General features: G+C 44.1%; 1 protein-coding gene across 14 annotated transcripts in view; it reads right to left on the bottom strand.

Annotated features, from left to right (window-relative positions):
* Nucleotides 1–15,254, bottom strand: part of UNC80 (unc-80 homolog, NALCN channel complex subunit) — a 117,303-nt gene that overhangs the window by 81,715 nt on the left and 20,334 nt on the right. For 11 of the 14 annotated variants that reach the window (XR_003571658.1, XM_027887805.1, XM_027887810.1 and 8 more), the window contains 9 exons: nt 12,925–13,059; nt 12,058–12,280; nt 10,470–10,610; nt 8,292–8,560; nt 7,288–7,656; nt 6,373–6,519; nt 4,331–4,478; nt 2,812–2,960; nt 356–522 (listed from right to left, as the gene is read on the bottom strand). Coding sequence is in view for 13 of the 14 variants with exons in the window: in XM_027887805.1 (XP_027743606.1) it covers nt 356–522; nt 2,812–2,960; nt 4,331–4,478; nt 6,373–6,519; nt 7,288–7,656; nt 8,292–8,560; nt 10,470–10,610; nt 12,058–12,280; nt 12,925–13,059 (1,748 nt within the window). In the remaining variant the exon portion in view is untranslated. The remainder of the gene's footprint in view (nt 1–355; nt 523–2,811; nt 2,961–4,330; nt 4,479–6,372; nt 6,520–7,287; nt 7,657–8,291; nt 8,561–10,469; nt 10,611–12,057; nt 12,281–12,924; nt 13,060–15,254) is intronic. The other 3 variants (XM_027887808.1, XM_027887818.1, XM_027887817.1) reach the window with 1 other exon arrangement.

Genomic DNA, 15,254 nt, shown 5'->3' with positions numbered 1-15,254 from the left:
TACCTGTCAGATAAACAGCACAAAGGATGCGATGCACATTTAAAACTATGTCCATACAGTGTTTTGGAACTGACACTGTGCTTCCTAGTCCTCTTAACCTTTCCTTCTCCCAGTGTTTCCATTGCACTGTTCTCTTAGGCTCTCGTATGAAAGTGTCAATGCTTTTTGCTGCAAATCTGTTACTGTCCCGGTTCATTAAGTTTTAAAGGAGGCTGCTGCCACAGCACAAGTCTGACACCAAGAACTGACACAGGTTATCAAGATAAAACACACAAGCCTACATTTGTGTTTAGTACAGGCTGTCCCACAGCCACATGCAAATGAGTTATTTACCTTATCTCTCCCAGGCACCCACCTTTTGCTTCCAGAAGGTTTTGGCTCCTGCTCTGCTTCCTCTGTTTTTTTTCCTGGTATTAACTTTTCAGCGCTGTCCAAGAGGGCACTGAGTGCCACTCTCCGGAACACATTCCCATGGGCCTCCTTGATAAACTGGACCAGCTGTCGGATATCGCAGTACAAGCCCTTCGGAGCAAGGCATCGTGAAAAAGAAAGAATTCAGTCTGCATCTTGTGAAGAAGCAGTGAGAATCAATATTTTCTGAGGCACTTCAGCAGGCCATTACTTCCTCTGGCTGTTGTGTGATACACTCTCCAGGTACAGGGTTTGTGGTTTTGTGGCTGGAAACTCATTTAGTGCACTCAGAAGAAGCAGACAATGAGGAGCATTATTAATATTATGGAACATGCTCTCCAATGGGATACAGCAGATGGAGAGTTATCAGAGGCTTTAACAGCTGTGAGACGAGGGACCTGCAAAAAGGACTTAAAGCCTGTTTTATCCCACCCATCTGAGCCATAAACCTAAAGGCATGAAAAATCTAAGGTGTATGTGAGTGGAAGTAGAGTGCAAAAAACTGCATGTTTTTTTTCAAAACCAGTGGGTGTCTTAGGATTTTTCTTCATTGTTTCGTTATTAGCTCATTCCTGTGAGCTTCACATCATAGGAAGAGAGAGGAATGACTCCCTCATTCCCCGACCTACTCCTGCAGTCAAGACTCTTTTTAGTTCTAACATTCATACACACCTGAGACGTGCAAATCACCCCTATATCTGAGGGCAAGGGGATGGAGGAAACAGTTTTACAGGACCTGATTTTTGCCCTGTGAGCTTTCCTGAAAGACCTTGGATTATTCTGAAAATTCCCAGCAAGGAACTGCAAAACCAGCTTTCAACTAAACAAACCAAACCAACCAACCAACCAACCAAACAAACAAACAAACAACCCCCACAAAAAACTCAACCAGAAAACCAGCAAATAAATAACTGGTATGCTGTTTAAGGCTCTTTCTTTTCCATATTTTTTTTTCTGTATCCCACAAACTAATCTCTGCTAAGAAACATTCCAAAGGGGCAATATCCACAAGAACAAGAGGATTTGGACATAGGCAGACTACTCTGTTGGTTTGAGATGTTACTGTGTTTTTTTCTTCTTCCCTTCCTTCCCCTCACATAGCATTCCTGTCCCTTTAGCTGCACCTCAGTGCCTCCACACCTCTGCCCTAAGGATGGAGCACATGAATGCTTCTTGGCTGCTTCCACAAAAAATCCCAGTTTCTGATAGTAAAGGAGATGGTTTGAGATTAGCTGCTAGCTTTGGCACTGGTTTGGAAGAGAGTTCATGGCATCCATTTTACTGACTGTTCTGAGAAGACAGTGTATAGGCAACAACCAGCAGCACCTTACTTTTCTCCAGGTAAACTGAAAAAAACCTCCCTCGGTAAATTGAATGTTTATCTAAACTTGGGAAAGATCTACCGAAATGCTTTTCAGCAACTCACTTTCTCTGCCACAGGTGGGCCAGGTCCTTAACCAAGTGAACTGGCTTTGACTTTGCTGAAAGTTGATTTGTGCTGGTGGTGGTCTTGGAATCATGGAGGTTGGAAAAGACCTCTTAAAGATCACTGAGTCCAACTGTTAACCCAGCACTGCCAAGCCCACCACTAAACCATGGCCCCATCCACATGCCACATCCACATATCTTTTAAACTCCTCCAGAGATGGTGATTTCACCACTTCCGTGGGCAATACCTGACCACCCTTTCAGTGAAGAAACTGTCCCCAGTATCTAATTTAATTAATTGGTGCAACTTGAGGCCGTTTCCTCTTGTCCTGTCACTTGTTACCTGTGACAAGACACTGAACCCCACCTGACTACACCCTTGTTTCAGGTAGTTGTAGAGAACAAGAAGGTGTCCCCCGAGCCTCCTTTTCTCGAGGCGAAACAACTCCAGTTCCCTCTGCTGCTCCTCATCAGACTTGTGATCCAGATCCTTTCCCACTGCCCTTCTCTGGACACACTCTGGCACCTCAGTGTCCTTCTTTAGTGAGTGGCCCAAAACTGACTCCAGAATGTGAGATGCAGCCTCACCAGTGCCCGGTACAGGGGGACAATTATTGCCCTGGTCCTGCTGGTCATACACGTCTGATACAAACCAGGATAACATTGCCCTTCTTGTTCATTAATCCCTCGCTCCAGATTATGCTACTAATCCATTTGGAACAACGCAGAAGCTGCTTGAACAGAGAGGAAATTGCAATTCATACTACACAACTTTTATTCTGGCTAATTCCCCGGGTTCCAAAGCAGGCATGCAAGAAGGGCCATCACATTTACATAGTATTTCAACTGTGACTGCACAGCTTCCTGCACTCGAAGGGATTTGGCGAAACAGAGCAAATTCTTCACTGTAAAGTCTCACTGGTGACACTCAAGTGAAAAAGTAACTTTGTTAACAAGAAATCAAGTGCTTACCAGGTTTTCCGGGCTGTGGAGCTCATGTGTAGTGGAAGCACAGCGAGTGATCAGTGACTTGAACATGGCACTCACAATAATACCTTCTACACTCTGGGCTGTAGACTTGTTGTCCACTGTGGTGAAGTTATTCCCAAATCCAGCCTTGTCTGTGAAATTCAAGTATAAGCAAGCCCTCTTGTTAGGAATGGTTTAAATGAGATGGCTTAAAGACACATGTAAAGGAATGATCATTATTACTATTATACATGAGACAAGGACATGACCCCACCTAATATCCTATGTTCAGTTCTCACAATCCCACCCCACAAAAATGAAGTGAGGGGTAAAAAAAATTACAAGGATGAAATCATCCCAGAAATATTTGTATTATGAAAAAGGATTGAAAAGATCAGGACCACTCCGGCTTCCTTTTATCCCCATCTCTCATTTACAGACGTACAGAATAAGGCATAAAATTTGAACAATACTTTCAGCTTTTCCAGTTACTGTTCTAAAGGACAAGAGCTGTTTGATTAAGCTGCAAAGTGACAATACCCATGAAAATTAAATCGTCTGAACTACGGGAATGTTGTTCTTGCAAGGTGCACATGGAGACTGAGCTCTCAGAAAGAGTCAAAAAAGAATCACACATTGACATTAATTACAAGAAACATCCCAGTTTCATGAGATGAGAGAAAAGACTTTTGAGAGCTGCATGAGCTGCCACGCTTCAAAGCATGAGTCAGTCAATAATTGATGAATAGGCAGAGAAACTTCCCATGGGGATCTTCTTCACAAATGCTGGCTACATGCAAATACTCTTTGATGCTTTCTCTGAAATGCCTGGGATCAGAGACAGGCTAATAAACTAGTCAGAGTCCCTGAGTGTTTCAGAGGAGCTATTCCTACTCTGTAAACAGTCATTGTTAAGTGCTGATACAAGCAGTGACCAAGCATAAATATTTAGTTGTTCTAATAGCACCCAGAATAATTTTTCTAACTTAAAAAAACCCCTCAAACCCCCCTCCATACCCACATGCATGCACACTCCTAACTGCAGTCACGTGCATCTGTCTGTTGCTGTTTTTGTTCCCTCAGCCTGTTCTTGGTGTTTACTGCCTCATCTGAGGCACCCCAGAGGGTTTTAATGCTCGATTATATCTCCATTCAGACCTGGATTAAACAGGCCATTCCAGCTGGTGCCATGTCATGAAGCAGAGAATTTCCTGCCCGAGGCATCGCTGAATGAAAGTATTTTCTGTGAAGAGCCATGAACAACAGGTAGGATGAATCAAAAGAGACACCTTCAATCTCAGGTGCACTGGGTGCCCCAAGATCTCTGGGCAAGATCCCTGGGTTTTTGGATCTCCCCTGACCCACACTATCCTTATCTGGATAAAGATACACTCTGTATTTTCTGAGGGTAGCAATTCACTTTTTTTTTCTTTCTTTTTGTAAAGGAAAAGGGTATGGCTTCTTTCTGATGGCATAGTTTAGGAATACTCAAGTGAGAGTTTCTGAGGCTAGCTATACTTACTGTCAGTGACTGGCTCCATGCAGAATCCCAGTAAAGCATGAAGGAAATCCACCACATTATTGAGGGAATCCCTGTTCACATAATCCCTCATGGTCTGCCGGAATTGAATCTTATCCAGTTTGTACAGCTTTGTGAGGCAGTTCTGAGCCTGCAATGATATCCATCAAAAAACACCTCATCAAACTACATAGGAGCAGGGGAATTTTGTTCTTGCTTAGCCAATGCTCTGCTGTGCTGTCTCTGAAGGAGTCTTCCCGAGGAGCCAGAAGGTTTAGGTTCTGTAACAAGACAGATTCACCTCTGGAGGCAACAATAAATTCAGCACAGTGCACCAGCATTGGTGCCACTGTTTGGAGGTGGTGGTGAAGTCACTGCCAGCCACGCCTCAAGACCTCCCTTCCTCTCCCCAGGCCCAAAGTGCAATCTCACTGGATGTGAGTGGAGTAGGAATGTACCACCTCTGTCAAGGCTCGGTGCCTTGGTGAAACAGTTCTTAGCCTCAGGCATCTGATTTGCAGCCTCTGGCTCAGCCCAACCCACTTCAGGCACCTATACCCAGTGATCCACTTATATAATGCAAAACACTAACTTTTTATTTTAAATGCTATTAACTGTCAACTTCTTATCACAAAACTATCCATCCTACAGGGACCCCATGCATGCTGGAGTTAAGAGAATCTAAACTATCAGCTCTCTGGGAAACATGAACTCTCCAGCTACATACAATAGGATGTTTAACTTCCCAATAAACTCAGACATGTGATTGTCCATGCAGTCAACACAAATGGTGCATGCAAAGCAGTTTGGCCAGACAAATGCAGAGAAAATGCAGCAGACTTAGACACTTAGGAAAATCTCTTCCCATAAACACCTCAGTTCAATGGGCTCAATAAGAACCTTGGCTCCAAGAGACCTATTCATTTATGTTTAATATTATGCATAGGCCTAAACGCTTTGCTGGCTCAGCTCCAACACAATCTTAGAAGTCCAGCTGACATTGTGATGAATATGGTACCTGTGCAGCAGAATATCATTACCACTGGGACTCTCTCACCCCATCTTGTCCCACTGTGTCCAGAACTAACATCACTGCTGCAGTCTCCTCAGTACCTGGGAGCCTAGCTAGCAGAACACTGCAGGATACAGAGCAACCAGTCCATCTCTGAGCCATCTAGCTCAGATCCCAGAACTAAATTATAGCCCTGTTGGCATGGCTCAGGCTAACCAAAGCCATGGTGTAGCATCTGGTTCACACCCATACCGTGGGATTAGTAAATTCTCGTTACAGTCACAAAAAGTGCTCCTTTCTGCAAGCACAAAAGGTGAGGAGGAGGCACACGCTGGAGAGGGCCTTTGAAAGGCTCCCATTTGACAGGACATTGGACTGATTGCAGAGAGAGAAATTCTTCTGGATGAAGTTTGATGTCTGGACTACATCCTGGGCATTTTCCACTGTTCAGCTCAGGTAGAACCAAAAATGTAAGAAGTCGACAGTGATGATCCACCCTGCCCCTCAGCAGGGCATGAGTCTTTTACTTCCTTGCAGCACACCAACAGGCCTGCAAGTACAGTGTACTCCAGCTATCAGGAGCTGATGAAGCAGCCCAGCAGCAATGACCCATAATCACCATTAGGAAAGGTGCACGTACCTACACTTTAGACTTCTGGATTCAGATATGCAACCCAAGACAGCTGCATCTCTTGTAAGTAGCATACTCTATTGGGGTAACATCATGAGAAAAGTTACTTACACCAGCTCACACAGGGGATTTGCTCCCATCTATTTGTCCCAACCCATCCACTGGGGTGGTCAGAAGCACCCTGGACTTCAGGTCTGCTCTTGGCACCCCCCAGGGGTTGCAAGATAACACAATAGCTGAAAACCTGCTACGGCTGGGCTGCAACACAATCTTTGAGCTGAGGCAAAGAGCAACACATTTATTGTCAATACAGAGAAAGCTACAGAGGGGGCAGACAGCAATCTCAGCAGATGATGCCAAAAGTACAGGGGGGGACGCTGTAATGAGCTTTAATTCTCTTACATTCTCCCGGAATACCTGGTGTCTCAGGCGATCTCCAGAGAGCCCTCGGTGTCCTTCTCCACAACCATAGGCACAACCCAGGGACTTCACAATTTTGATCAGCATTGTGAGTGCCAGCCTATGGGTGCTGACAGATGGGCCTTCATCCTGGGGATCACAGAGGGAAAGACAATGTGGAATCCTGGCACAACCAGTGGTATTTTGTTAACATTTTGACAAATTGCTGTCCATTTCTCCTCTCAGACACTCCATTACTGAGTTGAAGTGTTTACTCCACTTATTTTTCAAGTTTAGGGACCAGCTCCACCCCTTTCAGCTCCCATGAGAAAGTTCTGCTGTAAATGTGAAGCCTCTGTGTGCTGCTATGCAGACCATTCAGCCCGCACTTCAAAAAATCCTGCCTGAAAATTTCTGCTTGAGTAGAAAAACAAACATCTTTTTAAAATGTCTTAGGTATTATGCTACTATGAATTACAACTTTGAATGTCAGCAACAGCATCTCTTGGCCAATTCTCATAGCAATACTGAAAAATTTATGATTTCTGGCCGTAGAAAGGAAGATGTGCTCACACACTGGATTCTATTTTTCCTTATAAGTTATGAATAATAACCCTCCCCAAAAAATCATTGTGATTATTGAGAGTTTCAAACAATTGACAAGATATTGAAAATGTCCATGCAAGGCTCACAAATTTTGCTTTTGGCAGCTGCTTCTCTGGAGTAGTTACAGTGCTTGAGTTCCCAGTGTTTCCTCAGTGGAACCCCCAGGGAGCACCAGAGCAAAATAAATTAATTTGTCACTGTGGTGCAAAATAAAAGAGAGCAAACAAAAGGGCAGTTGCATACACAAGCACAGTCAATCTTAACAGACCTTACAGTACTTTCAGGAATTGTACAAAGGGAAGCAATACAAACCTTTTCTTGTTTTTTGTTGTTCTTCTCATACGGCCCTCCTCCTCCTCCACCACCTCCATCACTTCCACCTCCGCCTCCTCCTCCACTTCCACCACCTCCTTCTTCTCCTCCGTCTCCAGCTCCACTAACTGGAGGTGGCCCAAACCCACAAGCTGAACCACCAGAAGCAGCGCCTTTGAGCTGGAAGGATCCTTCGCTTGGTCTCTTCTCAGGGGCCTCATTTTCTTTGTTGTCACTCTTCCTGCGAGCCTTCTCCACGCAGGGCACCACGCCGAGCTGCAGTAAGCATTCCACAATGTTCAGGGCCACATCGCAAATCCGGGAGCTGATGTCGTGGTTCAGCACCAAGTAAACGGCCTTCAGGACCACCTGGGAGATCCAAACATCGTATTTAAAGTCAGGTTTACTTTCTCTCCTAGCACTGTTTTGTGCCTGGAAACTGCAGTCACAGACCAGAGACTCGTTACAGCAGGCACAGTACAAACTCCCAGCAAAGGACACACAACCCTAAATCCTAAGAGCCTACAATCTAGGTGTAAGACAAGAAACCACAGGCTGGGCACAGTCAGGCAGCAAAGGAAACCACGAGATGACATCTGTGAGCCTGAGAGTACTGCTTCAGTGCACTGGGAGCTGTCAAGTCATTAAGAAGAAAGCAGAAAAGGTGAGTTTTAAGGTGCCATTAGAAGAAAGGAGCTACTCAGTCTTATACTATTTTATAGGGAATTTGGTGCATGCCCCAGGAACACAGCCATTACATTATACCATTTAGGATTTGATGTGTGCATTCCACATGCACATGCGCTCCTTGCAAGGAGTAACAGGAGTTGCAGGATCTCAGAGGAGGTTTTTAGGATATGCACAAATGTATCTGACTGACCTTTATGTACTGCTGAGAGAAGTCATAAAAAGAGGTGGAGGAAAAGCCCATCCAAACCCTGATCTCAGTGGTACAGCTATATGGACAGAAGAGGGACCTGGCTTTCCTCATTCTTGCCAATTACCGAGAGATCCAGCATGCCGTTCTTGTGGACAAAGTTGTTGGTTCCATCAATGTGATCTGTGTCCTCCAAGCAACTGTAATTGATGCAGGAGTCCGTCAGGCTCCGGGGAAGGTTGGCACATGCAAGTGGCTCGTGGGGCATCTCAGGGATGGGCACCTGGTTGCAAAGCTTCCTCATGTGCTCGCTGAAGAAATCAGCATAGCCCACGTTGAACGAGGCCAGGGTAGTGTTGAAGGTTGCCACAGTGATGGTGGAGATCTGGGACCGCACTGCAGGGGGGAAAAGGGCTACCTGTAAATTTCCACCTCTACAGTTATGGAATGGAAGACTGAGGCTGAGCGTGTTTAAAGGGAGCACCTCTTAATGCAGCTTGTAATGCTGAAAGACAAGACAGGTTCCTAATTACTATAATGGGTACTGAGATAAAAGATAGATTCATTTCTTCCTTTAAGCCAGTGTAAATTAGAACAACACTGAGTTTGCTCTAGCATTGCAGTTCCACGGCAGCTTAAGTTGATCTCAGTCAAGCAGGCAGTTAATTAGATCAGGGAACTCAGCCAGCCTAAATCTAATCCAAAGGGGGGATTAGAATTTGGCTAGCTTTGCTCCCTGTATTGGTCCAGTGCCTGGTCTTTAAAGCAGCACTGCCCCTGTGAGGCGAAGAAAAAGGACTCTGCAGCTGGATGCAGGAGGGAAAGTAGGGGAACAGCAGCACCAGTTTGGAGCAGCTTTCTAAGTCACACCAATATGAAATATTTCATCACACCAGTTGAAAAAAATGGAGCAGGGTGTTCCTAACAATACCTGTGACAGTCTAAACCACCTCCAAAATGCAAAGCTTTAGATTGCTCAGATTAGCGTGTTGGCTACACAGGCCAAATTTTATCAAGGATTCACTATGTTTTTACAGCTCACACTGAGCTCCAGGCCACACTGTTAGTAATTTCCCTCACTTAGTGCTTTTTAAGTAGGTTTATACACCCTGTAGTGTAGAAAGACCCTATGTGTCCCACAGGGTTGGTTGGACTGTCATCTGCCGGACAGTAAAAGGGCTATGGAATAACAAAGAACTTCTTCCTAAGCTATTTAATGTATTCTAATTAACAACACGACATACATCTAATAAGCAATGACTCAGTGATGGACTGGTTATATTATGCAAATACCAACTTGCCAGAAACTTGCCAGACTGGTGACCAGATTTTCTCAAAGCCTGGGCAACCCTCCCAGCAATGAACTAGCACTATTTATTAGGAGAAATGTTCTAAGGCCAAGAGCAGTACCTTGAACTAAGCTGCAGTTTGGTCAGTGATCAGGGCAGGAATCAGTTGCTTGTATCAGAGGATTTCTTGCTGGCAACTGGGACTTTTTAATGGCATTCACTGAAGTTTGTATGGTGAAGATAACAATAAAGATGGCAGTAGGAAAATTTATTCCAACCATTTCCCCCTTCAAATGCAGTTAAAGCCCTTTCAATGAGCCCTGCTAACTCCTGTGCAAAGACCCTTTTCCTTCTTTGGGTGGGGAGTAGCTCATCTGTCACCAACAGGCTGGTGCAAACAAACCCAGAACCCCCAAAATTCTGCTGGTGATACCAGACTTGGTGCCAGGTGTTGATCTGCTGGCTCTTCCTGTTTCTTCCCTTATCGTTCCCTTGCAAAACTGGAAGGACAGAGGAGAACACTTCTTGTGCTCCTCATCCCTTAATCAGTCATCCCGAGGCCCTGAAGCCCCTCTTGAGACTGAGTAAATTTCAAAGCCAGGTTTCTAACTGGAATGAGGGGAATTAGGAAAAAAGTCTGTGATTCTCAGCACAGTTCAGCAGCTGTGGATTGCAAAGGGGCATGAAATACCACAAAATACCCCATGAAACCACTGAAGTTAACAATACCAAGTTTCTGCCCAAAATTCTGTGTTGTGCTGTGGGAAGGCAGAAAACACCAAACCTTGCCTTCTCCCTGCTGATGGCTGCCAATTGCTTTAACAGCTCCACCAGGTAAACATGAAAGGCTTGGAACATTTTTCTACAAGGAAAAAAAAAAACCACTCCAAAGATACGGAAATAAAAAAGGAAAAAAAACAATTAGTCACATACTCATATATGGAAACAGTGACACTTCCTCAGCTTCTTGGAGTTGATATTTCACTGAAAAGTCTTTCCTGGTATGTTAAATTTACCTTCTTTGACTGTGTTCTCTCCGTGGCTGTTTGAGTGGTCCGGCAGGTCAGAGACCAGCGTGTGATGGGAGTGCGAGTGCCTGGCGCTCAGGCTCTCCATCTCCGTGGCTGTGTCAGAGCTCCCCCGCCTGGTAAACTTTCCTAGGGCGAGGACGAGAAAGGAGATCTGTTTTACTTATCTGAGAGCTGCCTGGAGCTAAGAGACAGTAGCTGAGGTTAAAAATTGGAGGACTGGAGTCTGCAAAAGTCAAGGCGTTCCAGGACACTGTAAAGTAGAACCAAACATAATAGTGGGATCTCTCACGGGCGTTTATTGATATAAAGACTGAATGTACAAACTCTCTGCAAGGTCTTCCCCTCAGCACATGCACCCCCATTCTTAACCATCAGCACCTTCAAGGAAGTGAGACTGGTCAGCACTGTAGGACTCCACCCTTTGGGGCAGAGTACAGGAATTTGGTTTCTTCTCCTCTGGTCCAAAAGAAATAGGTATTTCAGAATGGAGAGGGCTAAGGCAAAGGAAATTTTTCAAGAATGCAAAGCAATACAAATCCCATCTACTAAAAGAGGGGGACTGTCTCTGAAGTTGGCAGGATCTGTTGACCATTGGACTTGAATCTGAAATACATGATTTCACTAAGACATCAGAAAGCAAAAAGCTGTAGGTTTAGTCACAGCAAGAATCTGGAGTCCCTGGGATTAAATTTTAACTAGCTTCTTGAGGTACTGAATATATGGAAACAAGGATTTACAAAGTTTGTTATTCTTGTACAAATCTGTATGTGTTTGTATATTAACTATTGACAAAACACACATGAATCTTTTAAAATTCTCTTGCTAAGCCCACTCTCCTCTGTCCCAGAGAGGGACATGTTTCCAATGGAGAGTTCTCCAAAATGTTGCCATCTAAGATGGTGAAAATGAGAAGGCTCTGGCATGGCAGATCATTTTCTTGCCTACCATCTTTACAAAAGGGTGCCATGATAAAAATCTATGACATTGGGAGTACATCTGTGAAACAGAAAAAATGCCTGGACACTGTTCAGTGAACTTAGAAGCTTGAAGGAGCCCATTTTTTGACTTAAACAACTGTCTCTTTGCAATATCAAGACAGCATAAGCCTCACTGAGACAGTATCCTATTTACACTGTATCCAACATTCAGTTGAGGAAGACTGTGAATAGAATATTTAGGCCGTACTCCTAGTGACCATACTGCTGCCTCTTTGAATATTTTTTTTTTTAAAGAAGATGATGCAAATATTCCTTGAATCTGTTTTAAGGTGCAGTCATGCAACGCTTGCTACCACTCAGGGAAGGCATATTCAAGTGGCACAGTGATCCCTACAGGTTGCCACATCAGCTGTTATTCTAGCAAAGATGGTAGTTTTCAGAGAAAAAGTGAACTAAGGCGTAAGTCATTCAAGGTCTGCTGTGAGCAGTCACCAGTTCTACCAACAGGTGTGTCATGCTGCAATCAGAGCCAAGGTGACAACAGGATGAACAATGAAATAAAGAGCCTTTGTTGTTCTCTCAGTGTTTACAACAGGAATGACACAGAAGCTGGGGCAGATACAACAACATCTCACCTAAAATGGTGGTCTGCCATCCTCCTCTCTCAATGCCACGTCGGTCCTCTCCGATTCCAGAGAAGCTGCCAAAGGAGAAAGTGCTGCGAGTGGGTGAGACATCCAAATGATCCTCATGGAGGAGGAAAGGCACCCCCATCCTTCTCTGCCGCTTCTTCCCAGTATGGTGGAAAGGAATTGACCCTTTGCGCTCACGGTCCCTGTCCTCTTTGCGGCTCTTGAACTGCAAGAGGGATATGGGAGCAAGTAGAAGCTTTGAGCCATGGAAGACTGCCATTTGAGGGAAAAAGATAACACAGATGTGTGTCCCAAGCACAACCTTCCACTCTGAGCTTCTTATCTTGGGCATTTACCCTGCTAGCAACTGTCTGCACGCTGGGATCACATGAGTGTTTACAGCAACTTAGTATTGCCCTCAGCTGGCAGGGATGCCCTTGGATAATTTTACGAAATGGTTGGACCTTGACCCAGATGCACAGAATCCACAAAAGTTTGCCTGGTATCTTGAATGGTTGCAACCTAGAGCTAAGATGAGGTAAAAATATCAGAAGAACTCACCAACTTAGCAGGAACTACAAGTGAGCACCAGCACTTAAAAATCAGCACTCTTTGAGTGCCCTCCACTTACGCAGTTTCAGCAGAACAGCTATTTGAATAAAGATTTGAGTACTGTGTCTGCAAAGAGCATATAAAAACCTATGTAATAACACGCAACTCCCATGAAAAGGGACCTCAATCTCACATATGGCATGCACATGTATTCCAAGTAGACCTCATGAATATACAGTCCAAGCAGACCTTCAGCTGCTATTTAGCAGGACAGTGACATGCTGAATCAGAGGCAAATTAAAGTTTTCTCTCACTCACCTTTTTGAAGATGTTCATCCCCAGGTCTGTGGAGAGATCTGGAACTGCTGATCTGCGCAAGTTGGTCAATGAAACCTTGGAAAACGCCTCTGCGCTTAGTGATTTTTCTTCCTCGTTACACTTCATTGTAAGATCCTGCAGCTCCCAAAAGAAGAAAATAAGCACAAGGAGAAAGAGAGGACAATCAGCTTTAAAAAAAAAAAAAAAAAAAAAAAAAAGAGCTACTTCCAGGAGCTGTCATAGGAGCACTGTAGAGGAAAAGAAGCAAGAACCTCCAATTCATTAAACAAAACAGTACACACATTTAAAGAGAAATAATTGAACAAACAAAATTTAGAAAATCCCCGAATTATTTACGTCATCTAACATTTCTGTCACAGGCTTTTCTGTCAGCGTGGTCTCGTGGCATGTTCTCCTTGAGTCTAATTCTGAACCCAGGTATGACTCTGGGTAACTGATGATCATCTGATCATAACACTGATGAGCAATCCCAATGGCTACCTCTTTTGAAGTGTTTTATTTAAGATCCAAGAGAATATGCCCTTAATAATATATACCTTTAAATATACATTTTGGAACCAAATGGCAATAAGCAGCACTGTCCCTTCAAGAGACTTGATTCTCAAAAAAATTTATTTACTCACAGAAGCAACCTAAGACTTCTACATCGCTAAACAACCTTCACTCATAATAACAGTGCTCCCAGTCCATCACAGTTCATACTTGTGTAAGAATCTATCCCAGAATGTCTCAGGACAGTGAGAACCGTGAGGCTCACTCACCCCAGTTTCAGTAGAGAGCGCTCTGCACTGAGCAACACCCGTCACACCTGCCCGCTGCAAAGAGGGGCTTTGCCACACAAAACTCAGTTCCCAGCCATCTGCTCTCAGTAAAGATCCAAATCCACTTTCCATGAGATGTTTGTGCAGCTGACCTGACCGAATTCCCACAGGACAATTTTCTTCTGCCTAAATATCAACTTGTTTCCAATGGAGATGATGTTTTCCTTCGCTGTCCCACCAGAAATGTTCTGCTGAACAACTGGGTTATGGAAAAATGCCTTTTGCTTTCAATCCAGGGATAGCCATAAGGCAAGGACAGATGAAGCAACTCCTATAGTACAGGAGGTTTAGATTCTGCCTTGCCAGATTGCCCATTGCAGAGCCAGCCAGCTCTGCAACACACAAGTGTGCAGGTTTTTTTGCACAAAAATGTCGATCAGAAGCAAAGTGACAGTCTTTGCAGCTGAAATGTTAAGTACCAGTTACAGTGTTTGCAGCACTGGGATACTGGGAACCACACTTTTTTCAGAGACTTCTCAGAGTAACCAAAGACTAGCCTTAAATTTTTCCTATTAATTTTATCAGCACAAGAATGAAGGAGACACACAACAGTAAGACTCCTCCTCACCACTGTTTGCAGTCCAGGTATGCTTATAAACCATTTTGCTTATATGATTAAAGACGCTGTGGAGGAGCCACATGTAAAATCCAACACACAGCAAATGAGGATTCAAACCTAGGTGCTCTCAATGGCAAGGCCAAGTACACCATACAGCTTGGTTCTTAGTGTTTGGGGGGGTTGTTTTTTGTTTGTTTGTTTTTCTTAGCTCTCTGGTCTCTTCTGGCATCCGTACAAATTTGGTTTTGGATTCATTATCTTTTTCCACTACTGACTAAATCAGTGTTTTATTAGGTGGCTTATGGTTAACAAAAGACAAAGTAAGGATCAGGGCTTACTGAGTCACAAGCCATACAAGCACAAACAAAACAGGCCCAGCTCTGAGATCCAGAAAACCAAATTACAGAATCACCTTAAATCTACAGTATGGTAGATGACACATTTTAATGAACCAAGCTAGTCTCTGTTGAAGACTGCTTAAAAATGTGTATTCTGTGCAGTAGACTGTGTAGCAATAACGATACGCACAGGATATTTTGGGGGCTGCTCCTCTAGATTTTGTTGTTTCTGTTTTCTATCACCTTCCTGCCACACGACTCTGTGTGTACCAGCTCAGTACTTCTCTCAGCTCTCAAGATATTACACTGGAGGCTCTTGGCTTTCTATCAGCACTGCAGCAAGCACTAGAGCTGCATTGGTCCTGTGCTTCATTTAGGTTTGGGCTCTTTCCCCTGCAATGTCAGTGCAAGATTCTAGCAGCTCATGAGCTCTGAAGGTTTCATTTCCTACACCTGCCCTTTAAATGAATTTACTGCACACAGATGCAGTGCAGGTTTCCTTTATCACATGTAGCCAGGACTGAAATATGTTTAGACTCAAGTCACTTTCTAGAAGAAGCTGGTACTCATTTTATTCACGTTTCCCCCAGT

This window comes from Empidonax traillii, unplaced genomic scaffold, assembly GCF_003031625.1.
Source record: "Empidonax traillii isolate 1590-97213 ecotype Southwest subspecies unplaced genomic scaffold, ASM303162v1 scaffold223:size1722714, whole genome shotgun sequence".
Classification (NCBI taxonomy): domain Eukaryota; kingdom Metazoa; phylum Chordata; class Aves; order Passeriformes; family Tyrannidae; genus Empidonax; species Empidonax traillii.
The sequence above is the reverse complement of the archived record's forward strand: the minus strand, read 5'-3'. Positions and strand labels throughout refer to the sequence as shown.